The 12845-nt window shown below is 32.1% G+C and overlaps 1 protein-coding gene across 1 annotated transcript in view; it reads right to left on the bottom strand.

Annotated features, from left to right (window-relative positions):
• Positions 1 to 12845, bottom strand: part of LOC113199935 (uncharacterized) — a 433183-nt gene that overhangs the window by 317645 nt on the left and 102693 nt on the right. The window contains exons 2-3 of the mRNA XM_077793630.1: positions 8020 to 8183; positions 882 to 920 (exon numbers count right to left, since the gene is read on the bottom strand). Coding sequence (XP_077649756.1) covers positions 882 to 920; positions 8020 to 8183 — 203 coding nt within the window. The remainder of the gene's footprint in view (positions 1 to 881; positions 921 to 8019; positions 8184 to 12845) is intronic.

Consider the following 12845-nt stretch of genomic DNA (forward strand, 5'->3'; position numbering starts at 1 on the left):
TTATATTTTACAATTGTGCATTTAGATATCTAATTTAATCCCACCAAGTATGATATTGACATATGTTAAAACTCTTAAATTGTGAATTCATAGATCTAAATAATTTATACTAGGTTTATTGCCTACAAGGAAATTTACAAATGAATCTGTAAGCCTCCTTTTCACACATTCCTTCATTAGCCATATTTAATAATTCTTTTCTGTTAAGTACTGTGACTGAAAATTGATAAATCAATAATCCTTTGATGAAATATATCCACTCTTTTAGTTCCTGTTTATCTTTATTTACAAAACAAATCTTTAGTATAATGGTAAGTTATTTATAATTCTATGGTAAATAGACATACTTCATACAAAACAAATGGAAGAACACCAGAACAATTTCTATTACTTCAAAACCTTTTTACACTAGCAAAGCCACAGAATTGTATGTTTTTGTTGAGGAAAGAAGGAACATCCTTATATATCATAACACAGAGGCACAGGCGCTCTCTCACACAGCTTGTACAGAAGATATGCAAAGTGACAATGTATCCAACTACAATGATATCAGAAAACTTAGGGCAAAAAGGTGATAGAATTTTTATAGAAAGAGTATTAACTAGTCCTCATGCAACATGAACCAATAGTCAGTCATTCAGATGCTCCCTGGATTTTTGGTATACTGAAAAGATCTCACTTGACTTACTTTTTTCCCATATTATAAGCAGCTGTTAATAGTAGCAACCCTGAAACAACTTATTAACTACACTGTGAAACATGAAATTAAAAAGCTGAGTACATCATATTGTCATACTTAGGTCCTTAGTTTTATAAGTATTATGTTTATCTTTAATTCTTCTCAATAGATTTTGCTATTGTTGCTACTGTTGCTTTCTTACCTGGTCTTCTTCTTGCATAGCTTGTTCTTCAACTTGGATCTAAATGGGGTGGAGGGGAGAGAAACAAAATGACTTATTAACAAAATATAGCCACGGAATAAGAAATAAGATTTTAATAATAAAAAGTTTAGAAAACAAAGAGAAGATGAACTATGCAAGTAAGTTCTGCACAGTGTATTCCAGTTCTTTTTCTGTGAAAATCATGCTTAGATGCATTAATAAATATTTAAGTAATATTATTTAACCATCTACAAATCCATGTGGCTGGATTCAAATCCAAATAACATTTCTGTAATCTCATAAAATATTTACATTCTAGAAAACTTTAAAACTACTCTAAATGAAAGAAAAAATAAAATCTTAATCAAGTTTCTCACATCTCTGCCTTTCAAAATTACTGATCCTGCTTCTGAATTAATATGCATATGTTTTTAGTTCCCACCCCCATACACAGACAGAAAATTCACCTGAGTCTGGAGACTTGAGCCCTTGGCAATTTCATCTCTCAGAAAAGAAAACCATGATAAGAACATTTTTTATGATCCAAATTCTAACTAAGAAATAATTATTTAGAAGTGACAGAAGCTTTGGGAGAGAGTGACCAAGTCATCTTAGAGTTAGCAAGTAGTAGTGAAGGAAGGGAATGGTAGGCATAGTCAGACACATGTCTTGCTATTAATAGAATGACATTTCCAGCAGCTGTCCAAATAGTTCAAGTCCCCCATCACAACTGTACCTTACCTCAGAGTCTATAAAATTAACCAGATACAATTCTTGTATTTAAATAACTATGTATGAACTTGAGGAACTTCCTGTTTTATAGGCTGTATAAGTGATAAATTATGCAGTAAGATAGTAGTACAATTTCCCTAAATTTTCGCTAACCATACAATCTGCTATTATGGAATCAGATATCTAGTCAAACAGTTGTCCAGGCAATATTTTATGCTATTAAACATCTTTAGTCTTTATATTTAACTTTAATTTCTATTAGTAGGTCTAGTAAAATGATTGTAAAAGAAAAACCAAAAATAAAGGGTTATTTGGATTACAGGGCTTTATAATTATTTAAGGGTTTTCTCTCTTAGAGTGCTAAAGAACATAAAGATGTTAAAATGAGTTTTAATTGAAAATAAGTACTGATGTTATGGTATAATTAGAATTTTCAGAATATATGAAAAATAAGTTTCTCTGTTTGGGTGCGAAAGCTTAAGTATTCAAGCAATGAATGTGGATCAATTTTACTGTACTGATAACACAAATAATGAAAAGAAAATAGAAAAACAATACAGGTGAGATTTTGAAACATCATATAAATCACAACTGTGGTATCACAGAATGCAGACTGTATAGAGTTTACATTCATAAGCAAGCAATCTCAAATTATAAAACCATGTCTTTTATTATTATGCTATCACACATTTATTTTCATATCTAATTACTTCTGTTTCCCACTAAAAGATCTATTTCATTCATTATAATGCTGGTTACTCAAATTTTGTCATTCATTGACATATTGCTCTGGGGTACTCAGTAAAAATTTAACTGAGAAGGTTTTTTTTGTTTGTTTTGTTTTTTTTATCAAATCTGTTGGGAGCTATTGAAATCTAACTCCACTGTACTGGGAAAGAAAAAGGAGTGAAGGACATGTTAATGAAAAATCTGTGCATGCCAGAAAGGTTTACAAGCCTGAGTTGTCAAATAAAGACTTTTAAATTTTGTTCTTGGATAACCTTCAAAAAGCCGTTCAGTACAGGTAAATTCATTTAAAAATGTTGAATCTTGAAAACAAGAAGTCAGTTACTATTCATTCCTTCCAACTGTTGAAGAGTAAACCATCTGCTTTGTCATCATTTAAAATCACATTCCATTCTTCTAACATAGTTACAATTTATAACCATTTGTTATAGCAACATGGGACTAGGAGGCAACTGGATATATTTTTAAAAAAGCTGTATGGTAATCTCTACATTTCATAAGGTCAAGGGAGGGAACAATAGCCTCAGTATCTGAAAATACTGTTTGGCTGCCTGGCTGCACAGGAATTTCTTAGTGTGCTTTATGAAATTTTTCCACCATGGAAGTAAAGATAGGTATTCATTTTTCTACTCAAGAAGAATAATGAAAGAAAACAAACTTCTAAAATACCTAATTTTCCATTGTAAACTTCAAAATACAGAAAATATTACATGAAACAATAGTGGCATAATGAAAGCAACAAAGTGTTTTATCTTTGTCTTAATTTCTCAGAGAAAATAAGGTAATCCACAACATAAATTATTATCCCATACTTTATGGCATTTTTGCACTTTTTATAAAATATGTCATATCTAAGCTTTTATATTATACAGTGATGGACTCTACTTCAGATTTAAGAATGAGCTAGGTTTGAGTACAAATTCAGAAAAGAACATAGAAACAAACTAATTTCAAATATAATATAAAAATTCATGTCTGCATTAATATATGGAATTTTTGAAAGAAATTTTTCATCATTCCTTTTATTTTTCAATTTTTGATTATTTTTCTACTATTACTTTTATAAAATATATGATTAATTGTGAATCTTTGTAGATTAATATAAATGACACTGATAGTAATTATGATTCATCTGTGATACTTAGAGGAAATATCACAGAGTCAATGTCAATTAATTCCTTTTCTTTCTTTCCCCCCCAAAAAAGTTCCCTATTCTTCTGAGGGAGATAAGTTCTTATTGTCACAGAGCTACATTCCTACATGTAATGGTATTAGCTTCTCGACCCTTGTCAGTTTTTGTCTTCAGAGAACTTAAATTTAGTTCAATTATATGAATTACAATTTTTTTTTAAATTTTATTTCTTTTTTTTTCTTTTTGTTATTGTTGGTCGTTCAAAACGTTACATAGTTCTTAATACATCATATTTCACAGTTTGATTCAAGTGGGTTATGAACTCCCAATTTTACCCCGTATACAGATTGCTGTATCACATCAGTTACCCTTCCATTGATTGACATATTGCCTTTCTAGTGTCTGATGTATTCTGCTGTCTGTCCTATTCTCTACTATCCCCCCTCCCCTCCCCTCCCCTCCCCGCTTCTCTCTCTACCCCTTCTACTGTAAATCATTTCTTCCATTTGTATTATCTTGTCTTACCCCTCCTTTCCTCTTATATGACATTTTGTATAACCCTGAGGATCGCCTTCCATTTCCATGCAATTTCCCTTCTCACTCCCTTTCCCTCCCACCTCTCATCCCTGTTTACTGTAAATCTTCTTCTCAAGCTCTTCGTCCCTACCCTGTCCTTGTTTACTCCCCTTATATCAAAGGAGTCATTTGGTATTTGTTTTTTAAAGATTGACTAGCTTCACTTAGCATAATCTGCTCTAATGCCATCCATTTCCCTCCAAATTCTATGATTTTGTCATTTTTTAATGCAGAGTAATCCTCCATTGTGTATAAATGCCACATTTTTATCCATTCATCTATTGAAGGGCATCTAGGCTGATTCCACAATCTTGCTATCGTGAATTGTGCTGCTATGAACATCGATGTAGCAGTGTCCCTGTAGCATGCTCTTATTAGGTCTTTAGGGAATAGACCGAGAAGGGGGATAGCTGGGTTACAATTTTTATTTATATACTGATCTAATACATCAATGAACATACTTTAAGGCATATTATAATAAATTTGCTGTGTTCACACTGCCAAATGCACATAAACATTTCTACATTCATTGGGCCATAAGAATACTAGCTAAAATACCATCAGTAATCTGATATCCGTTGATACTGTTCTTGTCTGGTATTCTTCCTTATAATAAGTTCAAAGACAAGAGAAAACTCAGTACTGAAAAATGGAAGTTCAATAAAAATATTTTATACTTCATGTTTTGATGACAAATTCTTTGAATATTTCCTGATTACATAGAGCCATATAATAAAAACAAAAGTGACTCTCTCTCTCTCTCTCTCTCTCTATATATATATATATATATATATATATATATATATATATATATATCAGTATCTGTCAGTAAGTGCTTCATTATCTTTCCAGAAATAAATATCTTCTGCAAGGGATCTAAAGGTCCTACTGAGGTATTTAATAATACATGATACTACCTACTTAACCAAGACAAGAGGAAGATGGGTGAGAACTAAAATTTAACAATTCCTAACTGATTTTAAATTTTGAGTTCCTACCTGATTTTAAATATGCAAACATGCTTATTTAGCTGACTAAAACTATGCAAGCACAATAACTGTGATTGTCCATAAATCAAATTATATATTTAAGAAGGCCTTAGCACAAGTAATACATGTATGTTTGATATGGTGATTAACCCATCTGTCTCTGTTACATGTGCTTCCTTTTTTAATGTACGAAAATATGTTGACTTAAAGTTTACTGTCCATATATGTATGATACAAATTTTTTCCTCTCTGTTAAATTTGACCCTGGTGTCAATGCCTTCCTTGTCAGATACACATCTTTCTTAACCTCTACTGATTTCCTGGCTCCTCTGATAGCCTTTGACCCTTCTCATCCATTCTGTGCTTCACCCCTCCTTAACTTTTCTCTGCTTCCTGCTATAATTGGGCCATAAGAATACTAGCTAAAAGACCAGATTTCTAGACCCAGCTCCATGGTTTATTGCATGACAATTAAGTTTTATGACTCTTAGTTTCTTCATCTATAGAATGGACATGATAACACCATTCTTATATCTCAAAGTTGATATGAAAACTAGATAGTTATATGGGGTGTAATTTTTTAATATTTATTTTTTAGTTGGACACAATAGTTTTATTTTGTTTATTTTTATGTGGTGGTGAGGATTGAACCCAAGGCCTTGAAAGTGCTAGGCAAGCACCCTACCACTGAGCCACAACCCCAGCCCTGGGATGTTATTTTTAAAGCAATTCCTTTATAAAAAAAAATCAGTGGCATTACTAAGAATATTACTTCAAATTCTTGAACTTAATCATTCTTCACTTCTCCATCAATGCATTCCCCTCATGAGGAAGCATATGTACACTCTCATGGCTTTCATTATCACCTGGTATATTAATAGATCTCAAAATTATATTTTTCAATCCAACTTCTAACCCTCTAATAACACAAAAACCATATTTGAGCTTTATAAAATTGTGCTGCAGAGAATTCTGGAAAATGGATTTGTTTGTACCATAATTTCTTCTCAACCATGCTTGTAGTTCTTCATTTTATCTTTTGTGAGATATTTAATATCTGTGCATATGTGTTCCATGTATCTGTTTTCCATTTGACAGTAAAATTCTGATACACTACTGTCTACTAAATATATGATAAGAAATATAGTTATATTCTATAATTGCTGATATATGCCCTCTCATTTGGCAAATTGCACCCTTCTTGGAAGCACAAAATAATTCCCTAATAAAAATGATTGCACCCTGACCACTTTTTCTATTTCTTTTCCAGTTTATATTCTCTTAAGCATTTTTCTTCTAATGGGGTATCACTGTTATATCCTGGAAGCCCCACATATTTAGTTAATGTAGGATATAGTATTTGGCTCACTTTCAGAATTTGAGTCAGAAATAGTCTTACTATCAGTTATTGCTCAAGAATATATATAAAAACTCATCTCTATTTGACCTCTGGGGACATGTATATCTTTATAGGCTGATCTTTCAAAATGTTTCAGTGGGACAAATGCTAGAGAAGATAAACACAGTCATGAAACATTTAGAAAGTAGAGATCTTTAAAATTATCAGGCTCCTGTATATTTCAATATACTTGACAGAAGAACCAATTTTTGCTTTACAACTACTTTTTCCCTTTCATCAAAAAGAACTCCTTTAAAACACAAACACACTACTGGGGAAAGGTAACATGACAGCATTGTCACAAATATCAGTATATTAGATTATCTATGGAACTACTGAATTTCAATACCAATATATTTTAGAGAATGTTTGCTTACTTGAGAGAAGCTGATACTATTAATGTTCCCCCCATCAAATATTTTAAAATGGCATTTTACTACCTAGAGAACATTTTACTATATAGGAAACAACTATGTGAGGCATAGTTTTTGCTATAAATTTATCATGAAGAAATAAAACACTGCTTAGTCTAGGTAACCTGTTATAACTGAACCCTCTATACATATAGTTATTTCATTCAGGCACTGTGCAAGGATTCTCATGATGCTGGCTAGCTAATAATATCAATTGAATTATCAACTGCATGAAATACAAGGTTTAATTAAAATATATACATTTTCACACTGTTGTAAATAGAATATGAAGGAAAATGATAAAGAGATATATATATATATATAGTCTTTATTTTTTAAAGAGTATGGCATTCTTACAGAGAGAAAGGAAGGATAAAGTGCATCCAGAAAGGATAAGACATATTAGAATTTTAATATCTATTAGAAATAAAATGTTTTCAATCATGTCAAATGTAAATGTGGGGGATCAAACTTTGACATAACTAGGTGTATGGTATTATTTGATTACTGATATAATTAAATATCCTCAAAATTAGTTGAATTGGTAGATTAATTTAATACGATTACAGTTCTTAAATCATGAAAAACCTCAAGTTTTTCACTTTTGTTAAATAGTTCTAGGTGTGACCATATATAGTATTATTATTAGTTTTTAATATAAAATGACAACTCTATTTCTAGGTTAAGATCCAGATGTCTTCAATATTGTGTCATACCTTGATAACCCCCTTTTCATTCTTTGTTTCTTTTTGAGCATCAATAGTAGATATAGCTGTCCTATTTCTTGATTTTTTTTAGGAATTTATGAACTAATTCTCTAGGATATACTGACATTTATTTCTCAGAAAAATGACTAGGCCGAATATTCTTGAGTTTCCTCCAAAATGATGAGGCACATCATCCCCATGTCACAAAATGAAGCAGCAATGACTTGAGACAGAGCCAAGATTCAAATTCAGGAATGGGAGGGGCTCACTGGAAGACGTAAAAATAGTAATCAGAGACCATACAGTTACACTAACCTTTGAACTGAAAAAGTAGAAAACTACAATTCAGACTGTGTAGCAGAAAGAAGCACAACTTTTTAACTTGAACTCATTTTCTGTTAACCAGAAAAACAAGCAATATACAAAGGCATCTCTCTACTTACCTTTCTACAAATATTAGCAACTGCTTTTAATAGTATATCCTGGTGATCAGTCCGATTTATGCCAAGTTCAGTAAGTCTTTGCTGAGTGATGTTGAGTAACCTCTCCCCATTGATTTCTGCTCTTTCAAAGATTTCTCCATAAACTAGGAAATTATAATCTAACCCTGAGAAAGAAAAGATATAGATATGTCAAAAAATTCTTTGTAAAAATAACTACACAATTCTACTTTTTAATCAAATTTTGGTTATGGTAAATGTCTCCTTGGATATTTATAATGGATTTTATTTAACATTGTGCTTAGTTTCTTCATACTTCCCTTAATAAATGTCTAGATATCTGATTAATAAAGTTTTCATTCTTGTAGCCGGAAATAATTTAATCAGAATGACCTGTTAATTGTTTCTTTAATAGCTCAAATTGATACATACATAAATATGGGTCAAAATGATATATATTGACACTGTTCAAAATCCAGTTGCAGGGCTGGGGTTGTAGCTCAGTGGCAGAGTGCTTGCCTAGCATGTGTGAGGCACTGGGTTTGATCCTCAGCACCACATAAAAATAAACAGATAAAATAAAGGCATTCTGTCCATCTACAACTACAGAAAAATTAAAAATCCAGTCGCAGGCTATTAATTAGTGAATGCATGCTTTATCTGGATTATATGCTTTTCTAGGAAGTTTTAATGAAATACCTTATTAAAGAAAAGGAAAAGTAACCTATAATGTCAAGATAATTTACATTTTCCCTATCTATAGTTCAAAATTCACTCACAGAGACCAAATTATTAAATGTATACACATCATAATTTTTGATTTATTTTTACAGTACATTACTTTATAATGCAAGTATTTGCTGCAGTTCATAAAACAAAATGTGGAATCTTGGTATGTGAATATTGAGGATTTTTAAACCCCAAAATTGCCACTTGTATCTTCTTACTATTTTTAATTTACATATTATGCATTCATGAATGTTATGTTTAACTAAAAATATTTTTAAAAGGTCATTGAGAAACAGTAAAAAATATTTAAGAAAAGAGTAAAGGAGGGGTTGGGTTGTGGCTCAGTGGTAGAGTGCTTGCCTACCTAGCATGTGTGAGGCACTGGGTCTGATCCTCAGCACCACATAAAAATAAACAAAATAAAGAAAAGAGTAAAGGAAAGCAAAACTCCCTCGTTAAGTGAATAAATTTCAAATATAATAACTAACCAAAGATTCAAGTGTAAGTGCCATAAACCTATAAAAACAGAAATCATTCTATTGGAAATAAATAAATGTATTTATTTCATAACTGTAACTGATTAAAATTCCATGGTTATATACCACTTCAAAGTGAGAGAATCAATTTAAAACAAAAAATATCATTCTTAGTATATGGCAAGATTTAAAAACTATCTGTATTTTGATATACTTTCTCAAAGAAAGAGTGGCAATGGTCAAATTACTACTATGAATGAATATTATGAACTATCAATCTTAATTTCTGTGATTTTCAAAATGATTTATATGGTATACACACCCATCTCTATGTGGCATTTCCATTGCTATCCCAAGTCACATTTCCCCGAGAACTTGCTATCAAAAATATCCATTTACAAGTATGAGCAACAGTCTTATTTTAAATAAGTATCATGTGCATGAATGTATTTGTTGTGAGCCATCCATGGGCTGTGTGTGAAAGTTATGTGCATTTGAGCTTTTGAGGGGACTGGTCTGGCATTGTGAGCTGATTGGGCTGTGCAAGGCAAAAGTGCCTTTCCTCTCATTCTGCCTGTGATCCCACTCAGTACCTGAGATGGGTGTGACTTGCCAAGATGTCAATCAATCTGCTGATCACAAGACATCACCAAGCAAGACTCCACCCTTCGAAATCCTACCCCTTGCCTTATTTGAGTGGAATATTCTATCGAATGTCTTCTTCCAAATAAATAGGGAGGTTTCAGGTGTACTTGCTCTCTTGCCTCTTGCCTCCCTTGCTCCTCTTGCCCTCCAGTGTGTGAGCTGACCCCTGAGATCACAGAGCTGTTCCTGACTCCCAAAAAAGTTATTTTGTGTTTGTATTTACTAACTAGTTAAGATATGCCTAATATATTTAAAATGCAATGTGACAAGAGTGCCAGAATAAAGATATTTTCTGTATGTGTCAGCATTTACAAAAACTAGAACAAAAAATTTCCACCCATATACCGCCCCCCCCCAAAAAAAACCTTAACCAAATTGGCATAAACTTCAGGAATTAGACATGATTACACAAATTTCAATTTCTTTTATTTTTTTCTTTCCTTAAGATATAGACTAGGGTATTTCAGTTTTTAGAGTATATAAACAACACTTCAGAATCCAGTTTTGGTTTGTTTGTTTGTTTGTTTGTTTGGTACCCACGTTCAACTCAGAGGCACTTGGCCATTGAGTCACATCCTCAGTCCTAATTTGTTCCTTATTTAGAGACAGGATCTCACTGATTTGCTTAGTGTCTTGCTTTTGGTGAGGCTAGCTTTGAACTAATACTTCTCCTTCCTCAGCCTCCTGAGCTACTGGGATTACAGGCAAGCACCACTGTACCCAATTCAGAATCCAGTTATATTAGAAATTCATTCAATAAACTCTGAAATTGATGGAATGTAAATAAAATGGATCTCTAATCAATGATAGAATTAAATCATTAAATATAGTAAATTAATTTGAACCTCATCTTGCTATTACCAGGAAGTTAAATAAATCAACAAAGAAGTCAGTTGTGTTTATAAAGTCTTATCTTTCTTTTATGAGACTCTGAAATCCCTGAAAATTCATACTTCCTATGTACGACATGCTTTTTTTTTTAGAAGACACAACTTGGCAATGAATCATAACCTGTGTTTACAGATATTATTGAAAAGTCTGTAGTACCAATATATCTTTATTTATACTTAACATGAATGAATTTTGTATAACCTTATCTAACAACTTTAGCATTTATCTCAAATGCTGTTCAGTTTCTGCTAGCTGTCTTTTAGTTTCTAGTTCAGTTTAAACATTTGCTCTGTAGTAAGAATGGCAGATACATGACATCGTTCCTTCTAATCTTCCACCTTTTTCTTGTGTCAGATATAATTAATTGGTCATAGCATTCACTTTTTAAGCTTGAATTCAACCATAGAATTATTTTTTTTTATGTAACTGCTTTTAGCACACAAATATAACTGGTTATTGGCAGGCTTTACAGCTGTATATGCAGCAAAGTACTTATCTTTATGTTAATTATTGTACCAGTTAAATGTATTATCATTATCAACATACCTATCTTATCACAATATTTCTTAATAATTAATTCAGTTTTCTGATTCATTTAATTCAGTTGCTAAACTGCCTTCCATTACTCTCTAGTTTCTACAAAGCAAAACCTTAAACTTTTATTAGATCTTATGTTGTTTTCATAAACTGGCTCCAATTATAATTACTCCCATTCAGAAACTTTTTTGCTAATACACACACACACACACACACACACACACACACACATTTTTCCCAAAAAATGTTCTGGACTCTCCTATGTCTATTTCTTTGTTAATTCTTTCCATACTTCTCAAATTTTCCCCATCTTTAATATGTGAACTTCCTACCGCTCCTTCAAACATCAATCTCACTTTCTTCTGTGCATTTCTCACTCTTTCCACTTCTTCTACATGTTTTATGTTGTACTTATTCACGAATGCCTTATTTCTGCACTGCTCTTAAAAGTAGTGGAAATTAGAGTATGAATAAATTCATATTTGCATTACTTTTTTCCCCTAAAATAAGTTTCAGAACACATAAATAATCCTATATTTGGAAGTCAAGTGCAAGTTTATGCTGAGTCACTGATGCAATGGATCTTGACAAAGGCAGCCCCCACTTTCCTCTGTGTAATATGAGATGTGCAGGGATATCCTTCTTTGGTTAATCATAATAAATGGAGAGCAATGCAGGTATTTAATGGTCAGGAACAAGGCATACTCAACATCCTGCACTATATGGAACAATCCTTCAAAAGGAAGAATTATGCCCCCACATGTTTGCTCACACTCCCCTTTGTAACTCCCCCCTTGAGATATATTGATTAAGTTCATGAATATTTACATGGAAAATTTGAATTAAAGTTAATTTTCATATGAACAAATAGTCAATGAGTATTTTGGTATTAATAAATCAATTAGCATAAGTGGATTCAGTACCTATATATTGAGTTTAGTACTGTATTAATGACTGGAGAGGCAAGCAGGGGCAAGCAAAAGACTATGAAGCAATAGAGAACTATTTCAGGAATGCTAGCATGTCTACTAAAATTCTAATAGTAAGAACAGGGTAACAGAAGCCATCAAGTCCCAGATCAAACTAAATATGTATAGCAGTATATTTCTCTAACCTTGTATTTGATTGAGACACTTGTACCATAACCTTAGGGAAACCATATGATGCCTAATTAATTCAAGGAGATATAACTTTCACACATATCTTTGTTTCCTCCAGAAAAAAAAACTCAAGCCATTATGAGAAGCACTAGACTCTAACAAGATAGGAAATAGGTAGTCCTTACCTAAACTGAATTATGATGGTTCTTTCAGAATATTATTGAATATTGAAATAGAACTTTGTGTATTAAACCAAATGAGTTTCATTGGTCTCAACCTGACACAATAAAATTGCCACTACACACATTATTTTGCCATGAGCCACTTATAGCAATGATTTCTGTTCAATTCAGCTATCACTGTGGAATCCAGGAATTTTGCAAGAAAACTGCCCACTGTATTTGCCTGAAGTACAATAGAGAGAACTGAGATGTCTATCAGGATATTCTAA

The sequence above is a fragment of the Urocitellus parryii genome, chromosome X (genome assembly GCF_045843805.1).
Source record: "Urocitellus parryii isolate mUroPar1 chromosome X, mUroPar1.hap1, whole genome shotgun sequence".
NCBI lineage: Eukaryota > Metazoa > Chordata > Mammalia > Rodentia > Sciuridae > Urocitellus > Urocitellus parryii.